General features: G+C 39.8%; 1 protein-coding gene and 1 long non-coding RNA gene across 3 annotated transcripts in view; one reads left to right on the top strand and one right to left on the bottom strand.

Annotated features, from left to right (window-relative positions):
- CenG1A (Centaurin gamma 1A) overlaps nt 1-27,061 on the bottom strand; it is a 56,441-nt gene that overhangs the window by 11,498 nt on the left and 17,882 nt on the right. Inside the window, exon 1 of one of the 2 annotated variants that reach the window (XM_017082836.4) lies at nt 8,632-9,337. The exons of the other annotated variant lie outside the window; for it this stretch is intronic. Within the exon in view, the coding sequence (XP_016938325.3) occupies nt 8,632-8,803 (172 nt within the window). The 5' untranslated portion in view covers nt 8,804-9,337. Of the gene's footprint in view, nt 1-8,631; nt 9,338-27,061 lie in introns of those variants that run through there. 2 annotated transcript variants of the gene reach the window in all.
- LOC139352317 (uncharacterized) lies at nt 22,739-25,861 on the top strand. Its single transcript, XR_011603644.1, has 3 exons — nt 22,739-23,321; nt 24,867-25,406; nt 25,623-25,861. It is a non-coding gene; the product is annotated as an uncharacterized lncRNA (long non-coding RNA).

The raw sequence follows: 27,061 nt of genomic DNA, 5'->3' as shown, positions 1-27,061 counted from the left end.
GCATCCATTCCGTATGAATATTCTTGTGGGGGGCGGAATAAAAACATGACTTCATCGCCCAGAAATCCAAGGAAAAAAGAAAAACAATTCAAATTGACACAGAAATTCACGGATCATTAGCAAATGCGCGAACATCCAAACAAACAGACGAGCAGATGGCAGCCAATGGGTATATGGGAAGATCGCTCTTGTTAGCGAAACAGCAGTCTGAGATCTTTCAGAACGAAACATGTGCGGTATTTTGATAAATTAGATTGAGGAGCAATTTCATTCAATTCACTGTCCAAACACAGTTGAAGGTTAGGCACACACTCAAAAGACCACGCCCCGCGGCCAGGGAAAGGGTTAAACGAGGTCCTTTTTGAGGCGGCAATCCCTTAAGGATGCTCTGCTTAGGATGCTGTCATTGGCTGAAGGATTTATGTACTCAGGTAATAAAGCATCTTTGTGCCAGTTCCCCAGATCTCCATACTCCATTTTTACTCCTCGGTAAACTTGTTCTCATTTGCACCCAAAAAATTGTACATAGGCATAGACGATTTCTTTGTTGACGCTTTTTTGTTATTTTTCGGTCGTTTATCAGTTTTGGGGCCGAATTGAATTTGTTACTTGTGTGGAAACTCATTTATCATTCGAGCACAGGAAGAGTAAATTGCAAAACACGAGGCGGTAATAAAAATAAAAATAATACCAGAAAGCAAATAAAGAAAAAATCACTTCGCTGTAAGCTATGATTTCTTATCGTTCAGCAGTGAAAAGCCCATAATGAGGGAAGTGCAGAGTACAAAGTAATGTCTTATCAGCCTGAAAGTATTTGTAAAATCAATATTCCATACAAGAAGTTGAAGTTTCAGAACAATTAGATAGTTATGCCCTGAAAAACCAAAAGTAATTTAATTTAATTGGCTTTTAAAATGAAACAAGGAAGAACGCTATAGTCGAGTACCTCGACTATCAGATACCCGTTACTCAGCTATATGGAGATATGCAAGCAGCAAAGCGAGATTAAAATGCGCCACCTACCGGCGGTATACAGATTTAAGCGTTATGGGCGTTAGAGTGGGCGTGGCAAATTTTTTTTTGGATCAATCGATAGGTATCGACGAGACCAATACATTTCAGTTAAAATTTTTTATCTAGCATGAAAATTGTGGGCGTCACAGGTTTTCGCGGTTTGTGGGCGTTAAAGTGGGCGTGGCAAACTTTTTTTTGGGTCAATCGATAGGTATTGATGAGAACAATACATTTCAGTTCAAATTTTTATTCTAGCATCAAAACTGTAGGAGCCACAGTTTTGGGCGGTTTGTGGGCGTTAGAGTGGGCGTGGCACTGTGCCGAAACAAACTTGCGCTGCGTAAGAAGCTCAGGAATCTGCACGCCAAATCTCAATAGCCTAGCTCCCATAGTTTCCGAGATCTCAGCGTTCATCCGGACAGACGGTCAGACGTACAGACAGACAGACGGACAGACGGACATGGCTAGATCGGCTAGTGATCCTGATCAAGAATATATATACTTTGTGGGGTCGGAAACGCTTCCTTCTGCCTGTTACATACTTTCCGACGAATCTAGTATACCCTTTTACTCTACGAGTAACGGGTATAAAAATAGTTTCTAAGAAAGACATTACCTCTCTAAACATCATAACAAATAACATTTTACCTATACTACGTCTTTTTTTTCTAAAAACTAACTTCGTCATAACCGAAAAATGCGTTCTCGTTCTTAGAGTTCTTTTATTTCGTCGAACCAATCTTATCGAATACAATCTAATCTGTAGCGTAAACTTTTCATTTGAACTGGTTGAATCTTAGTTATGACATCAGAGCGGATATTTTAACCTTACTCAATGCGCTTACTAAATAAGAATTGAATCGTGACGAATTCTTCCGACTTCTATCGAGAGTTTAGGCAAATGTTAAATTTTCCTTTCCCATCCCAAAACGATTAAATGTCAAATTTATGACATGACTCTGTCCCGAGATCATCTTACAATGATCGGGGAAAACACGATATTTTTTCTTTTAATTTTTCCCTTAAAAAGATATTTCCTTCACCCCAAATATGAATTTTTTTCAATCAAAAAAAGCGCAAAAAAAATACACCCGGCTGAAGGATCTTTTGAGCTCGTGCGAGTCAATCAATGTTGACAAAGGCCCAGGAGAAGGCAAGTGAGAGCGCCCAAGGACATGCAGGACACCTTTCTCCCGGTGGTGGCTTCTTTCACTTACTCTCTCTCTGCCGTTTCCTCGGTAGCTCACTGTACTCTATTAAATATGACATATTTATGAAGTGTCAGTCCCGAAGACAATGGACGGGCAAAAATCTGGGGAAGAAAGCACCAAAAAAATGAAAGGAAAGTGCAGTGGGAAATGGGATTTTTCCTGGGATTCCTGTTATTATTGTCAGCTGCTCCTTGGGCTGATGGTCGGTCATAAAATCAAATAATATAAAATTGGAATCGTATTTGTGTTTAATATTTATGCGGTGAGATTGTCAATGATGAGCATTTGATTGTCCTGCGTATTTGAGGTTTTCCCTTTTGCGGTTGGGATTTGCTAAAAATACAAATATGGCTACAGAAACTTCTTATGGGCTGGGAAGAGATTTCCGTATGTCATTTGTATCCCATAAATTCGAGTTCAATTAAATCGATTTGGAATGGTCAGGCGCCTCATTAGAGAAGAAGCAGCTGGCCAATAGTATTCCACGATCCACTGCGATCTTCGATCTGCGATCTCCGACCACTGACCAACTGACCAGCTGACTTTTTCCTTTTCTTTTCCGCTTTCCCAGTCGCTCAGGCGCAGCAAATTATTAAATTGCTTACTTTTACTTTTCCTCGTTCTACACGAGCTACTTCTCGCTCCTTTTTGGCAGCCTCCTTAGCAGTAGTTTTCCTCTTGGCCAGTTACCCAGAAATCTCATCTCATCTGCCATTGTGCGAGCAGCTCGTTTACATCTTTTCTTTCCAGAGCAAAAAAAATTATGATGACCATTGTTTCGCACCAGGCTGCCATCCATTACAATCTTATTTATGGGTGTTTTTTGGGTGCTCAAGAGTGTGCGAGAGTGTCGCCCAAACAGGCATCGTGTGCGTTCGCAGCTCTTGCTAAAATTTCCTGCATTTTCCAGCATTTTCTCGGGCTGCCAGAAGTGAATTAAATTCTACTTAGTTTGTGTCGAAAGAGTTTTACCCGTGGGTGCCAGCGATCTGAGTCTCCTTTTCCCACTGTCTTTTTGCGGTTCAACGACTTGCTGGCCATTAGCTGTTGTTTCTGTTTCTGCCAAGATACACCAACCGGCGGAAACTTACTGCTATCAGTCAGACGCCAATGCAATACTCCGTATGGGAAGGCTATTGAATTACACTCGACAGCAGGGTAAAGTTTTAGGAAAAACTTCTACCTAATGTGCGCAAAGTGGTCGTCAAAGTTTGTAAAATAGTTCTAGTAAAGTTTTTTCAGCTCTGCAGTCGGAGCTTATATTACATATCGGAATATTCTGTCACTAAACCAATGTTTATATAATTCCAGGACTAACCTAAAGATACCCGCAACTTTCAGCAACAACAAAATTCTTATGTCTAATATCCCTACCCTTTAACCATCTTTTTACAGCCATATCCCACATATAAGACCTTTAGTTAAAATGTATACTTTATGACTATTACGATTGTAATCTGACGAGAAAACCCGCAGCAAACTGTAGGTTAGTGCTGAGATAAGTTTCCAGCAGCTACAGACAGATCATAACTACCCACAAGGCAACCGAAAATGCGAATAAGATGAGGAAAATACGAAAAAACGAAGGAGAAGTAAACCTGAACCGGTTATGTAAGATTCATGTAAGTTTCCGAGAAGAGAATCACTTGAGTGTGACTGAACTTTCGGCCAAGCCGAAAGGAAATCAATGCAATAATGAAGGGCACTCCTCCCAAATTGGGACGTACAAAATACTCAGCTTAATGATCATACGAGCCTTCGAATTGCCATTGTAAAAATTATGTTGGAATTTTATTATTATTTTGTGTAACCAGAAGGGACCGAGCGAACGCCCCATCGCCATCAGCAATTTGGCGGTGTCAACGCCACATTAGAATTTCAATGGGCATTAAACCTTAGATTGGAGCGGAGCGGGAACGAAACCTAAATAAGAACTTCCGCTGCTGAATGCGTTTGCCATATAGGAAAAACAATATAGTAAAGCGTAGGTTTGTAAGGGGCTTTTGGGATTTGGAGAATACAAAGGGCCACGCAAGGCAAAACGAAAATGCAATCCCTTTATGGTCAGCCTTTGCTATTCAAAATTCAATTTTCGATCGTTTTGTTCAGATACCAGATACACTTTGCATTCTGAATGGAGTTTGACCAACAAACCTGCCGCCTTTTCTATCCACTCCTTTCCCAACTGTATTTGGGGAGAAAACTCCACCGACGATTGACGCATTTTGGTGGTGGATAGATAGGTATTTTTGTTTTCCCAACAAGTGTCCCACTGTTTGAGGCGGAAGCGGCGTTTTAAACGTGTCGTTTTTCATCTAATTTGCATATTTTTCCAGCTATTTTCTCATTACAGGCAATTGCATTCAAATTTCCCTCGTTTCACTTTGGCATTTGACAGGTTTTCTTGAGACAGGGGTCTTCATATGATTTAATTGAAAATACGCAAATTTATTTGAGACTGCTGCCGTATAAGTGTCGAAATAAATTTGAATAGCTTCTACAGTTTAGCTGGGAATATATTCTTTTTAAAATTTTCTAGGATTGGATGCATTTCGTCATGGTCGAAAGCATGTGTGTAGGCAATATTTTTCCCAGGCTTAGATCAACAAATTAAATTGATATTTCGGAATTAGCTGGAGAAGAAGTGAGGGAGAAATAGGAAGTGTTTTATGAAGTTCCACTTGAAATGATCTCTGGGAACCTAAGAACGGAAAGTCAAAGCCAGTAAATGTCTTAAAGACTTTGCCTTTAAGAAACAATTACAAGCAAAATATCTGAAATTAAAAAAAATACATTTCCATCTGCCTCAACTAGTTAACCAAAAACCATGACTTGCTTGAAGTAAGAAATGCCTCAAATTTCAACTATTAATAATATGATATTATCGTCCAAGATAGAGACATCATAAACAAGATACGCAAAGAAATTATCATATTTTTATGATTACTGCGAGAGATCATAAAATTTCATTAATTACACGTTAGCGTAAGGTTTCACTTTTCAAAGACAATGTGGAAAATAAAGACGATAATTCGTAAGATAATTATAAGGCGTGTAGGACCGTTAAAAAGATACCGAATAAGAAAAGGTGCATTTTATCCAGAGTTTAAAAGGTGACGCGTGCGTTACGGCAGCAACAAGAGAAATATGTTTAACGCCATTTAGAGAGAGGACCATATATAGAGAAGCATCCCAAGTCGGCGACCGTGAAGTGGAGAATGATTAATGGATTGCCGGCCGTAGAACCGATCGATGAACTCCCGATCGAGAGTCTCTCCATGATTGACACCATCTTAGAGTGACACTTCCAACAATGAGTATAATCCAAGCCATGCGCCGATGACTCAACTTGTTGTTCTGACCAAAATCAGCGATAAAACAAAAAGTTTCTCCTTTTAATGTTTGCCAAATACTGATCTATGTATACTTGGTGGGCGGTTGGTTAATTAATGTGGGCAGGTCGTTAATTCAACTGGCAAATGCTGAGACTTCATCACTCATAAAACTCACAATTTGTGGGGATTAATTAAGGGCACGCGTGACAGTTTCCGCATCTCTGTGGGTCTTTCCAAAGGTCAAAGAGTGGGCTGAGGATCCCAAATTGTACGAAATACAACTGAATACTTTCGTTGACCAGATTAAACTCAGCCACTATACTTTCCCACAAAAATCTACACGCGAGTTGGGGTCATTTGTCCCAGTCGCAAAGCGAACGAGCCATGATCTCATCAAAATGATTACCATCTCCGCATAGATACAATGTGCAGATATTACTTGTTCAGATGTGTGGCTATATGTAGCCACCGAAACCCATTCACACACTCATGTTTGCCCCCAGCAAATACAATTGCGTTTTAATTTTAATCATACGTGTTCTTGTTTCTTTCGCTGAAATATTCTAAATTTTGTTGGCTATATTTGTTTTTCGCACAAAATGTGTTGAGCGTATTATTTCGCTCTTGTTGTTGACTCTTTATTTATCTTGTTTAAGCGTTGAGTGCACGAGCGGCTAAAGAAATAAAAAGTTTATGTATACAAAAACAGGAAAAAAAGAGCCAAACAAATAAAAAAGTATACAAAATAAAGTGTTGCGTGGAACAGATTGTGAGGTGATCGTCAAGAGACGCGTCTATTGAAATGGCTTGGAAATTGTGCTAGTCCCCACAAAACATTTTCTATAGAGATCTGTCCCACGTTTGACGTGATACTTCGGGGGACTTTCAAGCAAACAAAACTAAACCGAAAGCCTGTCAAGGTCTTTAAAAAGTCAGAGAACTGACAGTCGAATAGGAAATTGGAGCACCTGGGCTTGAATATCTCTGGATCTCAGGTATTTCGCAGTCCAGACCTATCTCGGTCACCTAAGCCTATCAGTTGGCGGGGGATAGGATAGAGACTCTTTTTAATTAAACAAAGTGAATGAACGGAAATAAATAGAAGCACATTTTACTTATTTATAAATCATGTATATAGACTAGACCGTCCATTTCTTATCTTATCAATACGTGGCGCGACTTGAGGCTCCAATAGGGGCAGTAAAAAATACACACCAATGAATAGAACACAAGCTGAAGCACTCTACAGTAATGGGATTCCGAATGGAATTTGCAATTTGAGTAGAAATTAATGAGGCGATCAGGGAAAAAATATCTGCACACATGCAAGAATGCGTTGCAGCATGAAAAATTGCAATGAAGCAAAGAAATAATCGTATAGCGTTGAAAATAGAAAATGATCAGGAAAGGGATAGAATTAACTTAATGTTACTCATGGTATGCGTTTTTTATTCCAGGGAATGAGGAAAGGCAGGTTAAAACATGACGAAGAGATTTCGATATTGATGAGCCATCGCAAAACGTACAGAAAAGAAATCATATGATGCAATCTGTATAAAAAGCTTGAAAATCTATAGGAGAAAATGTTTCCCAGAATCTTGGCCGCACTCTGTATTTTGAGACATTAAAAGTTAAGAATTTCACCATAAAATTTGCATAAATATTTGTTTTACTAGTCTAACAAAGAAAAGTTTATATATGCACTCGCTGTGATTTATAGCCACAACAGATGATGTATTAGAGTGTAACCGTTTATAATCTGCAACAGATCAATCAATATAATCTCTCGCCCAGATCTGTGGTGGCAAGAACCAGTTGACACATATTTCTAAAGTCCCAAGAGCGAACCAGCTTCTTGTCAGTTCTTTAGCTTGTATCCCATCTTTAAGCCTCGAACTGTGGCGGATACTTGACAAGCCAACCGATTAATGCCCACGATAACCAGGGACATCAAAACGCCCCAGTACTTGGCACCTTCCACCCATCCTGCCTCCGATTGACGTCATTAAGTGGCATTGATTGCAATGTGTCAATGCCACCTTCGTTTGGCTTCTTGGACCCGGCCCGCATTTTTCGAGAATCGATAATTGCATGCTAAGTGCCAAAGTGAGAGGTAGACAAACTTTCCTTGTTCGGTTGTCACGGCTACTGGTAGAGTCAATGTCGAACAATACGAATGTGAGTCAGTGTTACAAAACATTGATATACCTTCCCCCAAATGAACTTCCCTTTTGTGTATTAACTCCCTAACTTTCGCTCTTCACTTTTTTATCGACCTTTCACTCCGCCAGCTTTTGATAGAAACAAAGAAGTTTGGCAAACTTTTGTTTACTTGTAATTTTCATGCAAAAAAGCTTGAAAAATAAGACATAATGCTGTCATAACTTTGGCATAATAAAGCCCACAGCTTGAGTCGGAACTGAGGAAGTATCGGAGTGAAACTATGCCAAATTGCATTATTTTCGTTGTGGCTGGTTACAACACCCAAAGTTTGCCTCACACTTTGACACATGACACGCGATGTGCCATATTCAAAAGGTTGTAACTTATTTCTCTCTATTTTTTTGTACACTTTAATGGAGTTAAACAAAAGTTTATTTCGACTGTTGCACATTAAATGCTAATAATAAAACTTGCGCAAGGTCATTGGTTTACGATTTTTTTTGTTTGACGTAATTAACGAAATTGCATAAAAAGTTAAATGATTTTTAAGTTATAATAAACTAATTATCAAACATTTTAATGGATAGTGAGTGACGAAATAAATGTGTGAGAAATGCTCAGGTTTTGGTTAATGGTGATTAGGTGGCAAGGTCTGCAAAAGGGGAGTACTTAAGGTGGTGCTGTGGGAAAAACGGTTGAATGATGTTAAATACGAATGGCATTTTTTATGAGGTCTAGAATAGAGCAAGAGATGTTCATTAAATGGGTTTATTTTAAAGAGGGTTTTCTTAAATTCATAGGAATTTTTAATTCCTTTTTAAAAGATCTCCTATTTTTAAATGCTCTTTTTTTGAACTTTAACCCATTGTTTCCCATATTGGTCGCTTTACATCGACACTGTACCTCACCTGATTTACGTTTCTCGCTGCGATCGGGCACCACCAGGCTCTTGGCCCTCTTGACCCTCAAAGATCGTCTTCGGATGGAGCGAAGAAAGGCTTCCGGCATCCGGGAGAATCGTTGGGGAGTCTCCGGAGCTTTGGCCCGCTCTGGCAGGAAGAAGTTCTTAACTGCCAACATTTTGCCGCTTCAACTGTTGCTTTTCTGCCTTGGCGGCTTTTCTTGGCCCTCTTTTTTCTTGTTGCTGCTTTCTGCCCGTGTTGGCAATGAAAAGTGTTTTTGCGTTTTTGCTATTTTTACGCCGCTTTAGTGTTATTTGTCTGGTGTAATCCTTTTTTTTTCGCTGCGTTTCTCTTATTTATTTATTTTTATTTGCACTTATTGGCTTCCTCTGCCACATTTTAGCAACTTGTTTGGTCTTGTGATTTCGAATTTGCATTTTAGCACATAAATAAACTGTATGATGACTAACACATTTGGTCACTTTGCATTGAAACCACAATAACTTTGGGTAAATATGCTTGTTTATTTGTGTTATTTGTACAACTGCGGGGTGTTTATTATTGCTGACGTTATTTCATCAAGTATCCAAAAAATTGTCAAGCCGAAAATATTACGCGAAAAGTTACGCGAGGGCCCTAACACGCAGATACAACTGGTAAATCGAGTATCCGTCGGATACGTCTACACCGAGTGCTGTTCGGAACACAAGTGAGTGCGAGAGACAAACGGAGAGGGCTCTCACCCCAGCGAACTGGTGGAGGGTTAACGGATAACAGCGCTCTGTTAGCCAACAGCAGCTGTTGCTGTTGCCACGTGCTGTTAGCAGCTGCGGAGGTAATCAGCAGGTAAGTTTCCCATTCCAAACTCAGGATTCCCTGGCCGCTTGTTGCTGACACTCGAAACATAATACTTCTGCTTCCGGAAGCCACCCAAAGACTTTGCGTCGTTTTTTAAAGTAATTTATAATATCCAAAAGTTTTTTTTAAATTAAAAAAGAGATATCTTTTGAAACCGTAATATAATAAGAATAATAGCATAATAATAGTATGCCAAATTTGTAGGTAAATAACACAGTACTACTTAAGATTTTGCTTATTTAAAGAAGTTTAAAAGAATTTTTAAAAAGCTAATTTGATCAATTTTAGTGAAGAATAATAAGCACAAAGCCATCTGTTGAAGCACTAGAAGGTAACTCTAAAATGGTACTTATAAGGAATGCTGCTATCAACAGCATAAAAAGCAAGAAATTTCAAAATGTTATATTTTTAAAAATTGGTTTAACTTTTTGTTTAAAAAAATATAGAAATTAAAAGTCATAAATCTTATTTTAATCTTTTTTTAATTATAAACCTTTCCCTTATATATAGAAAATTACACAAAGAAATCCAGTATACCTTATACTCAACAAATACCGTGTATAAATTTATTAAAAGCCACAATTTAATTTGGCTGCAACGCAATTTGTGACTGATTCAGCGCTTGCAAAAATAAATGCTTGCTTACATTCTTAATTATCATAGGGGTTATTGGAAGATAAGGCCAAGAAAAGTTAACAATTGCCATTAATAAAATCTGAGATAGGCTACGTAAAAGAATGTGAGATCAGTTTCAATAGTACTATATCTGAAAGGTTTACCAGTAACAGAGCTATGTAAAGTTTTTAAGAGCGTAAAATGAATGTTTTTCACTTTGGGGATGATGACGCAAAAGAGAGCGCAGAAGAGAAACCAGTGACGCAAAAGAGTAGCTATAAAGAAAACATCATACGGAAATCAAAATGCAATAATAAACATTTGGCCGTTGTTGACGATGATGATGATGATGAAGACGGAGATAATACTGCTCGGGGGATACTGTTGGAAGACCTGTACAGGTCCACCTCCCAACTCCACCGCCCTCTCCAACTTCCGCCCCGTGGAAACTGTGCAGACAGTGTTTCGTGGTTATTGTTTTTAGTTGGGGTTTCGGTTAGTGGGCCGCTTGGGGCTCCTCCTGTTGTTATTGTTATTATGCGAATTCACTTCCTATTGAGCGAGATGCTGGCGGGGATTCATGGGTAACATGTGCTCACAGTATTTTATCAGGCACAATAATTTGTCGATGGTTGTTTTATGCAATGGCCGAGTGCACAAGGTGTTAATTGAAATTTAGAGGAGGCTGCCGGGCAGAGTAGACAGTGCAATACAGGGATTAAACGTGTAAATGCAATCGAGTGTGTATTGTCGAATTAGTGATATACACCTATTTGTATTCCCTTCTTTTTTCTTTCGCGAAGCTAAACCCCGGATGATTGTGGATTTGGCACATCACAAATCCAAGGAAATAACCAAGGCCTAGGTCCCAAGATCATCTTTGTTGCCCCAGTTTATCAAAAGCCAAGCGAACTCGACGATAAAAATAATATAAATTATAACCTTTTGTTGAATAACAAACTGCAGTTTTTTAGATTACATCTCAACCATTTCCCGCACAGATTGCCTTAAAATGCGAATCCCAAAAGCAGCCAGCGACACGTGAACTGCATTATATGCTCGATAATTGGACACGCTCGCCACTTTTGCTCGACTCACTTATCGGGGCCACACTCCGCACTTTACCGGGACCATGGAGAACCGGCGCAACCATCCAGCCAAACAACCAACCGACTAACCAACCCGATCCGAATCCCAAGCAGGGACACACTTTGCGACTTAATTAGACGACATCAGCGGCAAGCGACATTGAAATACAAATAAGCAGAGGAAGTGGGAGTTCGAGAAGTAAAGTGAAGGGGGAGGTACAACCATTGAATGGCAAGACATCGCACGCGATTGCAGAGGAACTTGGAGTTGGTACTTCGCCGGGGATGGGTGGGTTCTTCAGATACAAACCACCCCCAGAGGAAAACTAAGCACTGAAAAAAACCTAGCCCAAGCCAAGAAGTCAGAAAATAAACTACATTGATGATATGTAGAATATAAGTATTACTTTTATGTTTCACTATATGAAGTAATATAGTGAAACATAAAAGTAATACCTTAAAATATGTTTAGTCTTAAATACCCTTGTTTTTTAATAATATATGTATTGATATATGATTTTAATGGCTCCTATTAAAAGATTACAAGTCTAAACAGATTTAAATAACGTTTAATATCTTGTATTAAATAATAAAGTTACTTTAAAGTTACAATCGGAGGGATCTATATTTTTTGTCGTAAAAACAAACACTTTTCAAAAACTAAAGAAAACTTTCCAATTTCTTTAATAAAATAATGTATTTATAGTGTAATTAAAGCAGGAGCTGGGTGCGGCAGCTACTGTACGTACATTTTTTTTATGGAATTTTAATGGAATTTCTAATCAACCTGCGGCACAAGACGCGGCAGGCAAAAGGGAGCGCCCGTCTGGGTCGCACCCCGCGAGGATTTCCCCTGGAGTCGACGACTTGCCCAGATTTCATTGAAGAATGTTGCACGAGAACCACGCACCGTACTCGCCAGGGGGTTGCACTTGTGGGTGGGTCACAGTCTGCCCTTCGGCATGTGCGACACTTTCCATTTCAATTGTCCCAGTTCAGCTCGGTTAGCCATCGCCCCGAATGAAATCATCGAGATAAAAAGAACCAAAAAAAAGTAACTTTAATGACGTTAATAAAACTGCTATTTGTGCTTTAAGGGTTAAAAACTTTCAATCTAGTGCTTACCTCTACACCCCCTTCGAAAAACACCGCGGGCTAATTATATGCTGAGGGTGCTATGGTCGATGTGGCTTTAGGGTGTTCCCGGTTCCCCAAACTCCTGCCCAGATCCCCTTTCACACAAGAGCAATTCGTTAGTGCTTTTAATTGCCTGCAAATGTTTCAGTCAGGGGTGTAGTCGCGGTTTTTAAGGGATTCCCCTAAGTAAATACATTTGCATTCCACTTTGGTGTATTGTATAATATATAAAAAAAACAACTAATTTATTATTAAGACTTTATTGAAAGCGGTGTCCTAACTAGTTTAGGTAACAAAAAAATCTACAATTATTTTGCAACTATTTTCAGGGGACATAACCCCCTTTTGAAAACGAATACTGTAAACTACTACCCTGCTGCAAACAAATTAGGCTTCCCTCTGTGGCAATGGCCAACCACGAATCCTGCACCCCTGCACTGAAATTTGATACTTTTGCAGTAGTCCACCCACTCGCAGCTTGTTGGCCCAATATTTGCACGGGCTTAGCAAAGTTCATTGTGGTGACTTTGACACCCTCCCATCCCAAAAAAAAGGTCTCCAGAGGGTCGGAGGCGGAAGCATACGATTTGTCATGATGTATGACAACCCATTTATTTGATTTAGTTGAGTGCATTTGAACTTTATTTGATTATATTTAATATTCTGATTTGCTATGCAAAAAAGGAAATACGTGAAGAAGATTTCAAAACAAAAGGGGAGGAAACTATGCCTCATTTGCTATGGAAATAAATGTGTTATGGGTTCTTTTTTAGTGGGTCAGCCATCGGTTCACACATGTCTTTGCGCGGGCGGAAATATGATTCATGATTTGTTCCAAAATATTTCGCCCGTCGCCTATTCATGCGTAATCTTCCCAACTAAGGAATATAAATAAAGTATTTCGCTTAAACCTAATCGAATCAAAATGTTGAGTAAGCTAAAAATAGTTTTTTTAAAAGGGTGAAGAGAATTCCAAGAAGGGATTACAAGTCTCAGCTTCTGGGACTCTCCTTAAACTCCCCATCGGATCTCTTGCAAAATTACATTCAATACTCATCATCCAAAACTAATTTCGTATTCATAATTTTCATAATTTGCATGGCAAGTCATTTACAGTTTTTAACCCTGGGGTTAAACCTCACATTTTCCATTTTCCTTGGCTGCAATTACAAGCGAATTAGTTCTCACGCCCAAATGCGCTTACACATTGGACATGGAAGGCAAAAGGGGTGGAGTGGAGTCTCTATCTCGCTGAAAACCCTTGCCATAATTAATAATTCATAATTTCCTCGAAAATATTCCTCGAGATTTTCGCAAGTCCCTGCATTTGCCAATTTTTTACGAGCCCTAATAATGAAGCGTGAAAGAAACATTAGCGAAAATGTTCTGAAGTCCATGAAATTGCCCAGGGAACAGGAGCACGGCGATTTTTCCTGAAACATGACATAATTATTAGGGTAAGAAGAGTTACGGGGCATTGAAGGGAAGCAGTATGGAGAACTTCCCCTTTCGTTCAAGTTGACATCGCCGCCAGTCTCTTCTGATATAATCAACGCTCGTCGTTGTCGCTCCCATCTCCATATTGCACTTTTACGCAAATTGAGTTGATTAATTTAAATGTGGCGGCAAATGAGGGACTATCGGGAGGATTGGCGGGTTAACTGTGTTGGCCAAAGGGCAGAATTGCAGACGGCAGAAAATCAATAATTTTAATGGCACGGCCTGCAGAGAAATGCTTGCCCCCAAATCCCAGAACCCTGCTCCATCAAATGCAGACATATGAATACCGAATACCTAAAAAACATGTACATTTTGAATGTACTTTAGGTCTGTATCTGTATGAGGGTCCGCTTGTTAATGCAAATATGTTAAGTACCGCTGGAACGGTGAGGTTGAAGACGAGGGAGCTTTTGTGGAGCAGCAGCATCTGTATCTCTGTGCCAGCCCCAAAACTTGGTTCCCAGCTCCTCAACTCCAGGAGCCCTTATACAAAAAGAAGGAAAACTTAGTTGTGGAGTTGCCCGAGGCAAAAGGCAGCCAAATTCAATTTTCAGCTCCAAAAAATATTTTTAAAGAAATGTCAATTTGTGAAAGTGGAAGCAGAGGATACTCTTAAGAGTTAGGAAAAGTTTTAAGGAATTGAATTTTAACATATTGTTTTCTGATGTATTGAAAACTTAGGTAAACATTTAATATGGGTATTTTTACTTTAAATATTATTTCTATGCCCATCCGAAATAATTTATCGGATTCGTATCTTAAGGAAATATGCATTATATGTGCTAAAAATCATATCTATATATTTAAGTTAGAAAACCTATTTTTAGCTACCATTCAAACATAGTGTTGACTCAAAAGTATCCCCAAATCTTTCAAATTTGTAAAGAATCCTAAAACTCGTAGGGTATTTATCTTACACTTCCCCTTTTGAAGTGCCAAACTCCATTCAAATATTAAATATAATTTTCATCGTTTGCTTTTTTGCTCTTCTTTTCGCCTCGCGGCAATTTTCCCAAGAGGGGACAAACGAGAACCGCTGCCAAGTCATGCCGAAATATCAAGAAATATAATTATAAATTGCAAGTGAGTGTATTATATTTTTGCGTTTCTTAAAAACAATTAAATTATTTTCGCTTTCATATGCAGAACTCAATTATTTACATACGTAAATTCGGCAAGAGCACAACTGACGCAAGTTGCCAGAAACTGAACTCAACTGAACTGAAATACTGAAATCATGTAGTGGCAGTGTGGAAAGGGGGTGACCATAAATTGTATTCTTATTCAGGGTCAGTGGGTGAGGAGAACTGGGGGACTGCTGTGTTGTGGCCCTTGTGTTTGTTTTGTATTTTTACTTTTTTTCTGTTTATTTTATTTCTGTAAGTAACGCATCACAATTGTTGCAGGCCGCGAAATATCTTTCAAAAACTGTTTGCTTAGGGCATTAGTGGGCTAAATATCGAAGTATATTGGGTAAGACGCGATATGCGATACATCATACTCGTTTTCAAAAGAGGCTTCTAAAATTAGATGCGAATATGATAATTGAATATGGCCAATGGTAATTGAGTTTAACGAATTGGGTTTCATGAATATGCATAGAGAGCACAGGGGGTGAGCCATTTTAATTCGATTAAGATTCTAAGATTCTATGGATAAATGTCATTGTTGTAAATCGTTAGTTCTTCGAACTGTTTATTTTCTTTATTGGGTCTATTATTATGGCAACTGTAATTGACGGTAATATATTTTTATTCTGTAAAACATCTACTATCAACTATTAAATAAGCAATCCTTTTGATATGAACGACCTTTCTCTTTTCAACTTTTAGGCAACAAAACGTTCCCAGTTCGAATGTCGATCGTAAGAAAATTAATTAAAATTTCACATGTATAGTTTTTAGGGTGTTTCTCTACCAGATCTTGGTGGGCTAACCCGAAATCAGGGCACGCTCGAGTGATTTTTCTTTTCCAGAACACGGTCAAAGTTCAAATGGGAAAAGGAACTAAGTAGGGGTACGAATTTCGCAAGAAAGAAGATCAAATAAAAATGTTTCCAATATTTTTGAACATAAATTGAATTCCGTTCTTCTTTTATTATTTTTTTGGCCCAATAATTTTGAGGGGTGGAACGGCAAATCCTTTTTGGCAGATCTTCAAGGTTGCAATTGGCAATCTTGGGGATGCAATTTTTAAATGGCGTGCAAAATTTAATATTGAAGAAATGATTCTGACGTTTTGATGCGAATTCTCTTTTTTTCTTTTAGATTTTTTATGTGGTGTTGTGAGATCAGATGACGGTTTTATGATCGCATTACCAGAGCAGAAAAGTATCCCAAGTTGTTCAGTTTTTTCTGTTTCAAAGTTCTCAGAGGATTTGTTGCGGCTGTCTTGGGATATAATTTTGCCACAGAATTTATGTAACTACACGAGATTTTTTGCTTAGTAAAATTGTCAATGGATAATGGGTGATTTCACACAATAAATACAACCTTTGAGTCAGCTTATCCAATGATATCAGAATTTAAGAAAATTGATTGTGAACTTATAAGTGATGTGAGTCACGAGATGACTAAAAATTATCGAGTCTCTGAATAAGTAATTGATGCAATCGAGCTTACCTGTAAAAAGAAAGAAAAAAATGTATTTAAATCATGAGAAGCTAATATATCTTAGCGCTATAATAAATTACAGTAAATTATTCAATATCCGGCATTCAAGAAGAAATCCATTCCCGATTTTCCATTTTTCCGTATCCACACCGCAGTAACCTAAATCAACAATGAAAATTGCAAACAAATTGCCCGAAAAAAGAAATTTCAATTTCTGCTAAAAGGAAAACCATTTTTCATGCGAAAACCCAAGCCAAAAAGTGGAATTTTCTGTGCCAAAAATGTTCGAAATTTGTTTGCCAAATCAATCAAACAGCCGAGAGAATTGAGGGCTGTGATCGGGGGATCATTTCTGCGTAGAATTTTTCACTGTCAAGATCTTGCGGGACATCTGAGGAATGTTATGCAACCCCCTATACCAGGATATTCATCTTGCGGCTTTTCAGTTGACTTCTTGGACATGCGATAAGGTTTTGCGATACAGAGATCCCAAACTAAAAAAAAAGACATGCAATTGATACTTTTACCCCTAAAAAAAGAGGAGGAAAAACTACCACAAGAAAGGTTTTTCCCGACTACAGTCCGCGGGACACATGACGCGTGTCCTTTTTTCGACCAGTCATCCTAATGCATAATTGCTGGTTCCACTGACAAATCGCTCGAAATTAGTTAATTATATCCACGAAACACACAAATTCCCTCGCGGCGTAATTAAAATAATTGAAATTGAAAGTGGAATCGCCAAGGGAGGACAAAAACCCACAAAAAAGGCAATTAAACAATAAAGTTTACACGGCATTAAAAATGCAGCAACACCAACAGAAAAACATCATTTAAAGCTGTCCGGTTGAAAGTTAGGGTAAGGATCCGGGTTCGGGACAAAGGACAACTGGATGAGCGGGTTGAGTACTGGTTTTGGGAATCAATTTCGGTGCCCTGAATAGGAAGCAACCCCCGCTCAGTCCCTCAGTCGTTTTGTGTGATTTAACTTGATGGACATGCGTCGCTTTTGTCGCCGAAGGACAATGCAAGTCCTGCAAACGGATATCAGTATGAGTACCAACTACCAGTACCAGTACCAAAACGCTCTTCATTAGCGGACTGGGCAAACAATGCAGCCGTGACTCGCTCAAGTGTGCTCATTAGCAAAGGGAAGGGTTGGAACACCCCTAACTCACAGCTTATCCTTATCAAATGCAGTGCACGTTTTTGCCTCGGAATTATTTATTTTTCGTTTTACTTTTTTTTTTGCTTATCAAAGAGACACGTTCCATCGCCCAGCTCATCCCCCTCGGGCTATCAGAGATAATTCAAAGCTCATATCTTGATGTTATGAAATTTCATGTCCACCGCAGAGCAGATATGGAAAACCATCATCACAACTGCCCAGCATCCGTCCAACCCGATTCCATCACTCCGTTTCCCTTCAATGTTTGCCCAAACGTCACCTACTTCAAAGAGCTTGTCTGGGTGGTTGGATTATACCTTATAGGTTATGTGTATTTGGGTCGGCAGCTGCTGGTCGGAAAGCATCTCATCTCTGGACTGCTGGTGTGGAAAGTGCCGGTGAAAGTGATGAATAAAAAACCTTATGCAGATGAGGCCATGGATGGGCCATTTCGGGTTTGTTATGATTATTACAGCTGCTGTTGACCAGAGCGAGGAGGTTCTTTGTCCTGCTCAATTGGAAAGTAAAACACACATTATGCAAACTAATTGTTTATGTCCCAAAAGTGTGCCATAAAAAACATTATCTCATCTCCAACCGGAGATGGCTTGAGCATACTTTAATGGGATAGCCACATTTAATGTTTGTGGTTCGGTCACGTACAGTCTGTATAAAATAGAAGGTCCTAACTTGTAAGCTTGTGACTTGTTGGGAGAATAATTATAAATATTGGGTAATCCCTGCGCATAAGAAGTTTGGGATCCCCAAAACATAAAATTTATGATCATTCGGAAACGTACTTGCTTGGGATTATGAAATGTACGAACAATATATCTGAGTTTTCAAAAAATTTCCATTGATTTTCTGGAAGTGCTAAACTGTCCATTTCCCTGTCGTATATATTTCATGAATCACACCTCATTTGCAATTCCAATTATGACCCATCCAAGCCCCGCTGTCAGAACCTTCTACCTTTGGTATGCCGAATCGGGCGACATCTAAATTGCCGCAATCAACTTTGTCCCTTGCCGCATATATATGGATCTATATATATCCATGACATTCTTCGGCTTCGTTTACAAAAAGGAACAATTTCTTTACCTATTTTCTAGGCAATAACTTTGATTTGAGGCAATTTCCGTTTACAATCTGTATAATTGGCGCATGCTAAAAGCGATTTGCTGCAGTTGTCCCAGTTGCAGGACAATGACCGACCCGTAGCTCCGAAAAGGATGTGTATGTAAGTCTGCCTCTCCATATTCATATTTGGAAGCATTGACCAGGTCGGCAGGCGGCTTCTGTTGCTGTTGGCTTGCGTGTCGAATGCACTGGCAACTGCCAGGATACAGCGATACCAACATACCCGCGGTGCAATTGTCCTGCGCACGAGACACGCGTCATATTTTAATTATGACAGCCGACCAAAGGACTCCTGTCCTCCTCCCGGCGTATCGCCGTGTCCTGCCGTCCGTCGGTCAGTAAGTCAGTCTGTCGGTCCGGAACAAGGACACGCAACAGCCACACACACACAAACTCACAATCGCAGGCACAAGTCACACAAAAAGGGGTTGATCTGATCTCCGCACCGAGGGAAACAGGAAATGCCTCGATTCACCTTTGTTGACAGATTAGAGGCGATCGCCGCGTGGTCCATAAACTTGACATTTTTATTTGACACCTTGATTGTCTAAGCTGGCCACCATATTTCGCGTGCCCTATGTGTGGGCTTATTATTTAGGAGTATTTTTTTGGGTTTTCATAGGCAAAGCCCACATTTTCATAGAACCGGCACGTTCCATACATAGACCGCAATATCCTCAATGCTCCCGTTTATAATATTCATTCCCTTTTTTTTTTTTTTGCATACACATATGCCAGAAGCATTGTCCTGGCTAAACAAACTAGAACTAATGAGTGCACTTTCTGCACGCTGAGTGGTAACATTTTTAGCGAAAATGTTCCAATTATGCGGGCCGTTCGAGTCAAGGTGCAAAAAATAGCGCGGCACTTGACAAATGCCCAGTGGTTCGGTGGTTCAGTGGAGGGATGATGGGCATTTCGACTCCTGATCGGCGAAACACTGCACATGCCTGAGCAGCGGGCAGTCCAGTCTCTCCCCTATCAATGCACTATAGCTCTAAAGTCCGCTGTAATACATATAACCCTCGCCATAACTCTACTTTTTTTTCGGACCTTGCGTGCTCGCATTAATTTCATTACGGCGCATTTTCCTCATTACAAGGCTTGCATTTTATTTTAATGAACTGAGCAAGTCGCGTGTCCTGCGCCGCGTATCCTGAGCGGGATTTTAGGCGACGCGCAGGCGCAGACAGTTTAAGTGCAGCACGCTTTTCGGGGTTGCAGTCAGTTGACCAACGGTCATGTCCAAGTTACGAGGGGTTGACGAACAAGTCGGATCCAGAGAGTTTGATTGATTACTCAACTGACCGTTGAGTGGACTTAATGGTCATCAAAGCCTAATGCCATTTGTCAATTGTACTTCGGTCTCATTTGCATGCATTTCGGATTAGTTTGACAGGGGGAATCGAAATGATTGTATTAACTTTATGAGGGGTTCAAAACAGGGCGCTAAGTAGTTCAGAAGTTTGAGCAATATGCAAACAAGGAGCTAATGTTCTTTGTAGGGCTTATAAAATTTAAAGATTATGGTAAGGTACGGTATAGTGATTTCTTATAAAGTCTAATAAGAATAGGAACAGTAACAGAGCCTTAAGCGGTTAAAAAAAGTATTTTAGCTATAGAAGTTTTACTAAAATTGTACAATAATAACTAACTATTTCATTAATAATGATAGAGCTTCAATAAGTTAAAAAAGTATTATATGGATAGATTTTAAGGATGTTAAATTGAAATGTGCACTAAACTATGTAACATAAGTTTGAGTTTAATAATACAAATATTTGATTTATATTTTTCCATATTAGATTTATCCAAAATTCCCTTGTTTGGAGGCCTTTAATCTATGGCGAGTTCTTAATCCCCATTAAACCCAATCGATTCAATGTTTTTGGCTTTGCAATTTTTCGTTTCGAATTTCCAGAACAGGGCGTGCTCTATTTTGGCCTACGGTTGCGGACCAAAAGGTTTTTCCACATTGACGTTGACAGAATGTCAGCCCAGGATTTATGTCCTGGCAGGTAGGCCGTGTTAAAAATAGTAAAAAAAAAATTCAAAATAAAAGGTAGAACAACATGCGACGACTGTCATTCATGGACTTGTCCAAATGCGGGAAATTCCGTTGCGTTTGCCATTTTCGGAATTTGATCCTGTTGATGCTGCTGAAATCCCTTTAGCTCTGCTCTGCCAAGTAATTAGTCGCCTGTCAGCGTTTGGTTTGTGCTGCGACTTAGGATCCTGGCCGGGATTTGCCACCTGCTCGCACACAGAAGCGCTGCTCGAATGTCCTGCGGCAGGCGTAATCTATCAGCGGCAAAAGGCAACAATGTGCGACAGTTTCCCCTTCCAGGGAACGCCCTACATTTGATGGAATGTCGTCTGTGCCAAATGAGAAATCGCCATGTGCTGTGCAGCTCCTCCATTATGTTCCCTGGTCCAGAAGTGGGCTCTGCCCCCGTTTACCGACTGCATAAAAAGGATAACACAGTAAACACATCAGCATCAACATCAACGGCAGCAGCCACTAAATGAGTTTTGCTCTACATTGATGCCGATGCAGAGATGCTCCTCTTTATCCTGCATCCTGCTGTATATCCATTGTGAGCCAAAGTGGGTCGGCGGTTTGTTTTCGCAAAACTGTCGCCTGTTCAAAGCGCAACTCACAATGCCCTGACACACATAAAGGATGGAACTCTTCCATCCACCATCTCCCATCTCCGGAATACGGAATCAGAAATCCCGTCACGTCGCAGGCGACGTCAGAACAAATTAGCTTAAATGCGTCTGGGCTTTTGTCCCTCATCTCACACCTTCTCCACTGATTTACGAGACAGTCACAATATCCCGAACTCACTCAGCTGTCTGTGTAATTGGCTTAGATCAGTTTGATGATCTGTGACGATCGATTTGATATAATTGGGCGTATAGCTCTGCCATTTTTCTATGCGCAGAGGGTGCGAAGATCGTAAAGTATGGTAAAGTCTTAGTTTTCAAGCAAGACTTTGATTGCTTTAGAAGCAGACTTGGGTAAGGTTAGTACTAAGTTATTAAGGGACTGGTTACTTGTTGAAAAGTGCCTTTTACTACAGTCATGGATTTATAAAAATAAAAACAAATGGAATTTTTCAAACCCAGAAATGGCTGAACAAATGGCGCTTTGGAACAGAATAATCTAGACAAAAGTCCTTTATTCTTGTGAAGATTTTCAGCTTTTATTCGTTGTTCTTTTCTTGAATTTCATGAATAAATTTAGTTAATTTCTTCTTATCTTCACAGAAAGAGTACTGACTATTTTCAGAACTTAAGAACTATTGTGGCCTGCAGAAACCCACAAAATCCAACTTGAATGCTTTCTATAAAACCCCCAAAATAGGCTCTTAACAGAACATTCCCAACAAACCCATGGTAAGCTGTCCATCACACAGGCACAACTGCAGTTTTTAAGACTCCAAAAAAACAAAATGGGACGAAGAGAATGGTAAATGAAATGAGCTCGTTGCGAAATGGCAAAACATTTGCAGCCTCAACTGCAGTCGTTGTCAGGACGACTAGGAACAGGAACTGCCGGGAGGGAATCCAGAGGCAGACTTCTTCCTTGACACGGACATAAAAACCTAAATAGTTAATCCTTTTCCTTCTGTTGGGCCCGCCAGAAGATTGCGAAAATCGCCCGAAGGCGCAGGCCAAGGATGCCGAAGGATGTGAGAGCCGGTGGAAGGGGATCCCCGGTCCCAATCCCTATCCCGAGACCAGTGAGCCTGTGAATTTGTCAAAGAGTTGTGCAAACATTCGGGGGAACGGGTAGCCGAAAACAAGAGCAGCAACAAATCGAATGCAATCAAAATTAAAGCGCTTAGAGCTGTGACAACAGCGGGGCAAACAATCGCAGAGCCGAAGGAAGCAGGGCAATCCTTTCGGGATTTCGCACAAAGCAGCATCCCTGGGATGTCCTGCCGGCAATTTAAGCGAATTAAAACGGAGTTCGTATTGATTTAGGTTTTGGCTCAGCAACGACACAAAAAAAAAAAAGCGGAATACCCAACCAAAGGACGAGGACATCTCCTGCTGTGGCTTAAGAAAAAAGAATATATACCTATATAGAGTATATTGAAGAAAACAGAGCAAGCTAAGGGGGAAACAAACATGCAAACAAAAACAAAAATACAGCACTCGAAGCGTTTAACTTTGGCTTAAGTGTTTGCCAGGACGTGCCAGGACGAAAACCCCTTTACCTTTTGCCCAACGCGCAACGTTGCAATGGCTGCGGTGAGCGGCAACCGAAAAAATCCCTCCAAGTGTCATCGACACTTGTGCGGCTGCCTTAAGGGTTGTGCCCCCTCGCGGGCAGAGGAACTGGATTCCAGAACCGGAACAGGATCGGTGGAGGAAGGAGCATCCCGGCAACAGGGCCGCAGGATGAAGAGTAGGCCTGAATGTGTCGCCTAAGTGCTAATAATTGTGCCCTCGCACAGTTGGCGGTCGCCGAGGGTTAAGAGGGGGATAAGACGAAAAAACTTGAACCCAAGAGCGTTTTTCAGGACTTCCTACGGCTAAACGCTCTAAGGATCTGCACATTAATAGGTAAAGAGCGACAACTCCACCCAGTCGATTTGAGCAAACTTCGTCGATCTCAAATGCATAATAACTGAGATCTGATCTAGAGGCGGAATATTTACACTTTGGGACCTCATGATAGGTATGAGTTATCGTAATTTGTGGTAATACGGAAGGGTTAGGTAAGATATCTTTTAGGGTGTGCATATATAGATGGTAATTTATTGGAAAACCCACTATTATGAATTGTATTTTACTTTAAAATGTATTATAAATTAATCTTTAATATAATTTAATATTCCCTGGTATTTTAAACAATATGCATAATGTAGGATATTTATTTTCGTTTAAATTTCCATCTTCCGTCCTACATAATCTAACAATAAAATCCAAAACCATTCTTTCAAATTTCCAATACTATAGCCCTCATTGCGTGATTAATGAGGATCAAATCCACACTAAACTATGAACCCAATAAATGTAAGTTCAGTCCATTGACCAAAATTTGCTCATTAATGGTCTGGGCCATTGACACATCCTGATCTGTGTTCGAACATTTTTTGCCTGCCTGTCCACTCCATTAGTGCCAAAAAAAAAAAGATCACCATCATTAGCCAGAAACTCGACACATGAAGGATGATTAATGATCGTTGGTCCTGGGCAAGGAGTTCAGCACTCAAGTGCAAACCACCGAACCGTTACGAATAAATCATATCGGAAACCGCAAATTGATCGAAGTTTGATGACTTTCGAGAACAGTTTCCATATTTTTGAGCTGTCTTTCGTTTTTTACCGATTCTTTTTGTTTCTTAGTCTGGTTTTATTGCGTCTTTTATCAGTGTGCTCTCATCTAAGAAATTACTTTCACATAATTTCTGTTGTCATCTCGCCGATCGATTTTGTTAAGTTTTGTATGATTTATTTCCCTTCTTTTGGATTGCCGTCATCCCCCTGGAGAGATAAAACAGATCGATTACCGTTTTGTCTTGGGCGAAGCGTAATCGGATCAGATATAAGCAGCCGCAAAAGAATACAAAAACCCTTAAAGACTACTCGCTCATAATGGAAACTCCAGTGACACAATACAAAGTTAAACTCCGCAAATCTGATGGTGAAATGAGTAATCAACCACAACCACAAGAAATATCTGAGATCGAGAGAATTAACGGGTCCTTAGGGAGCGCAATTAGTCGTATCAATGTGGGTAAAGGGTATAGATCATATATCTAAATATATTTTAAGGAGATTCAAAAATGTAACAGTAAACTTAAAAAATAGGAAACTTGATAATAATATTAATTGACATACTTTTTGGTATCAACTAAATCAATGCTTATTAATTTAAAATTTGAAAGATGAGTTTCTCTCTTCTAAGTCCTTAATAAAAAAGTAAATGAAACATCCTTTCTTGAATAGTCGAATCAATTTGAATCTTTTAAAAAGTACAAAGGGCAATTTATTCAATGAACTGTTTACCCAAACAAAATGCAATTAAATTCGATGCTCAAACTTCCCTTCACACCTCGCACATGTGATTCCGATGCCATGTACGTACTTCCTCATCATCCGCAGGATCTGTCGGCAAACATTAGATGCTGGCAAGGAATCGGCTTGACTCCTAATCCCGACAACACGAAAGCTAAACTGAGAATCGTGTAGTGAAAGGAACTTTAATTACGTCTAATTATTCAAGCGTAACGTGACGGGATGAGGCGTCCCAAGACAGCGAGGATTACAGACACTCTCACACAATCCCGGGCAGGACGGACAGCTATTCGTCTGTCGTGTCAGAAATCCAGGATTAAACATATGTAGATCAGGAAGGAAGACCCTACCAGGGGGCTGATTTTTTCTTTTTCTTTCCTGGCTGTCTTAGATATTTTTTTCCATCTTGGCTTGCAGCTTGAGTAACCGCACGGTGGAAAAAAAAATACATCACAATTCGAAGGACAATGCCTGGCAGCACATCCTTATGAGATTAAAAATGCAAATCAGCTGAAGGCAGCCGCAAGGAAAATATGATGGACAAGGAATGACGTTGCAGTTGGGCGGAGGGATATTGTAATTGTTGTCTGTCGAACGAGGATGGCGATGGGGATGAGGATGACTGCGGTGAGTCCTGCCCAGAAACATGACAGCTTCATGTGTGCGGTGTGCCCGGTCGTCCCGAGGCAGCTGCGCATGCGCCGTGGCTGATGGAACTGATGTCTTGGCGGTTGCACGAATATTTGTGCACTTTTGCATTGATTTTCATTAGCATTTTGGCTTTCTTTTTTTCTACAAATTTTTGTTTATCCTCATGGAGAATTTTTGGGAATTTTTTAACAGCCGCTTGCATGATTTGACATAATTTTGATGAATGACTCGGGCTGGATTTGAGATTGTTGCCATAGCTGCTGACATGCGAGGACAACTCTATTTCGTCATGGTTGCGTGGTATTGCAAATGAATACAGAATTCGCTTAGGGACGTTGGTTTTCACAAAAATACTATTAATACCCAAAATAATAAATTGACGATGCAAAAATGATTTATGCAGCAAAATGTTAGATACTTTTTTAAATTTCTGCCACTGAAATCAACTAAAGGATACTCATACTGCTGCTCTGCATACCATTCACATTCAACAATTATAATCGCAAGTTGCTTTATGGGTCCCATAAAATCCTAACAAATGCCCCTAATGAAACATAAAAGTAACAAAGCAATGTAAACAATTCGAACACAGTTTGTATTTTGTAGCATTTTCAAATTCGAAGGTCTTAACCCCAGGTCCCGTAAGACAATGGCGCCAAAGGGTTAAAGGTGTAAACATTTGACAAAAGTGTCACATCAAAGATACGAGAGTTTGCCCTGCAACAGCTGCCCATTGCTGGAAGTTCAGATGGTGGTAGGACCCGAAAGGAGAACGGCAGGACACCTCCCCCTTTGTCATGTTAATCTAGCAGCTTGCTCGAGATCTGATTCGGATATAGAAACGGTATACACATAGAATCACAATCGCAGCCAACTGCAAGTGTCTGCATTTCTTGGTTTGACAGCTGTCAAAATGCTAATAAGTCATATTCAGTGTTTGCGAGTGCCTCCTTGTGCATGCCAGGCGAGGATTAAGGAGTGCAATTGAAATCACTGATTGATTGATTGATGGATCGGCGGAGTGCGAAAGAGTAAAGCTACGCACATGTGGGCTGGCTTCATTAGCGATACCAGCAGATATGAAAGTGATACGGTACACTGATAAGAATTCGATATAAAAATACATGGTTCAGTAACGAGAATGGATAACTAAATGTTACATTGATACATGGCATTTAAGGTTTTGAAATAAAGCAGGATAAAACATTAGATGCAATTTTCTTTTCTTTCAAGGAATTAACAAATAATGGTATAGGTATGCTTTAAAATCAGTTTATATATTAACCTTAATTTTAAGACTGTTTTTTTAGATATTTCTTTACCAATTTTTCCAGTTAGTTCGCAAGGGACTACTTTAATGATAGTGAAACTAAAGGAAACTGAATATTAGGCCTCGTTAACTTGCACTCCTGTTTGGTGATTTATTCATTAAGCCCCTCCCAATCCCACTTTCAAGGAATTTCTCAATTAGTGCAACCAGCAGAGCAACAAATTGATTGATTCCCATCACTCCCATCGTCTCAGGAGAGCGAGTGAGGTGGGACTTAAACAAGGAGATAAGCCCAAGTTGCAGACGAGACAGGCAGGTTTCGAGGAACAGACTGCAAGTAGAGGATGTAATCCTGTTAGGC

Source organism: Drosophila suzukii, chromosome 2L (genome assembly GCF_043229965.1).
Source record: "Drosophila suzukii chromosome 2L, CBGP_Dsuzu_IsoJpt1.0, whole genome shotgun sequence".
NCBI classification, from domain to species: Eukaryota; Metazoa; Arthropoda; class Insecta; order Diptera; family Drosophilidae; genus Drosophila; species Drosophila suzukii.
Note: the sequence above shows the minus strand (reverse complement) of the source record. Positions and strands in the feature narration are given on the sequence as shown.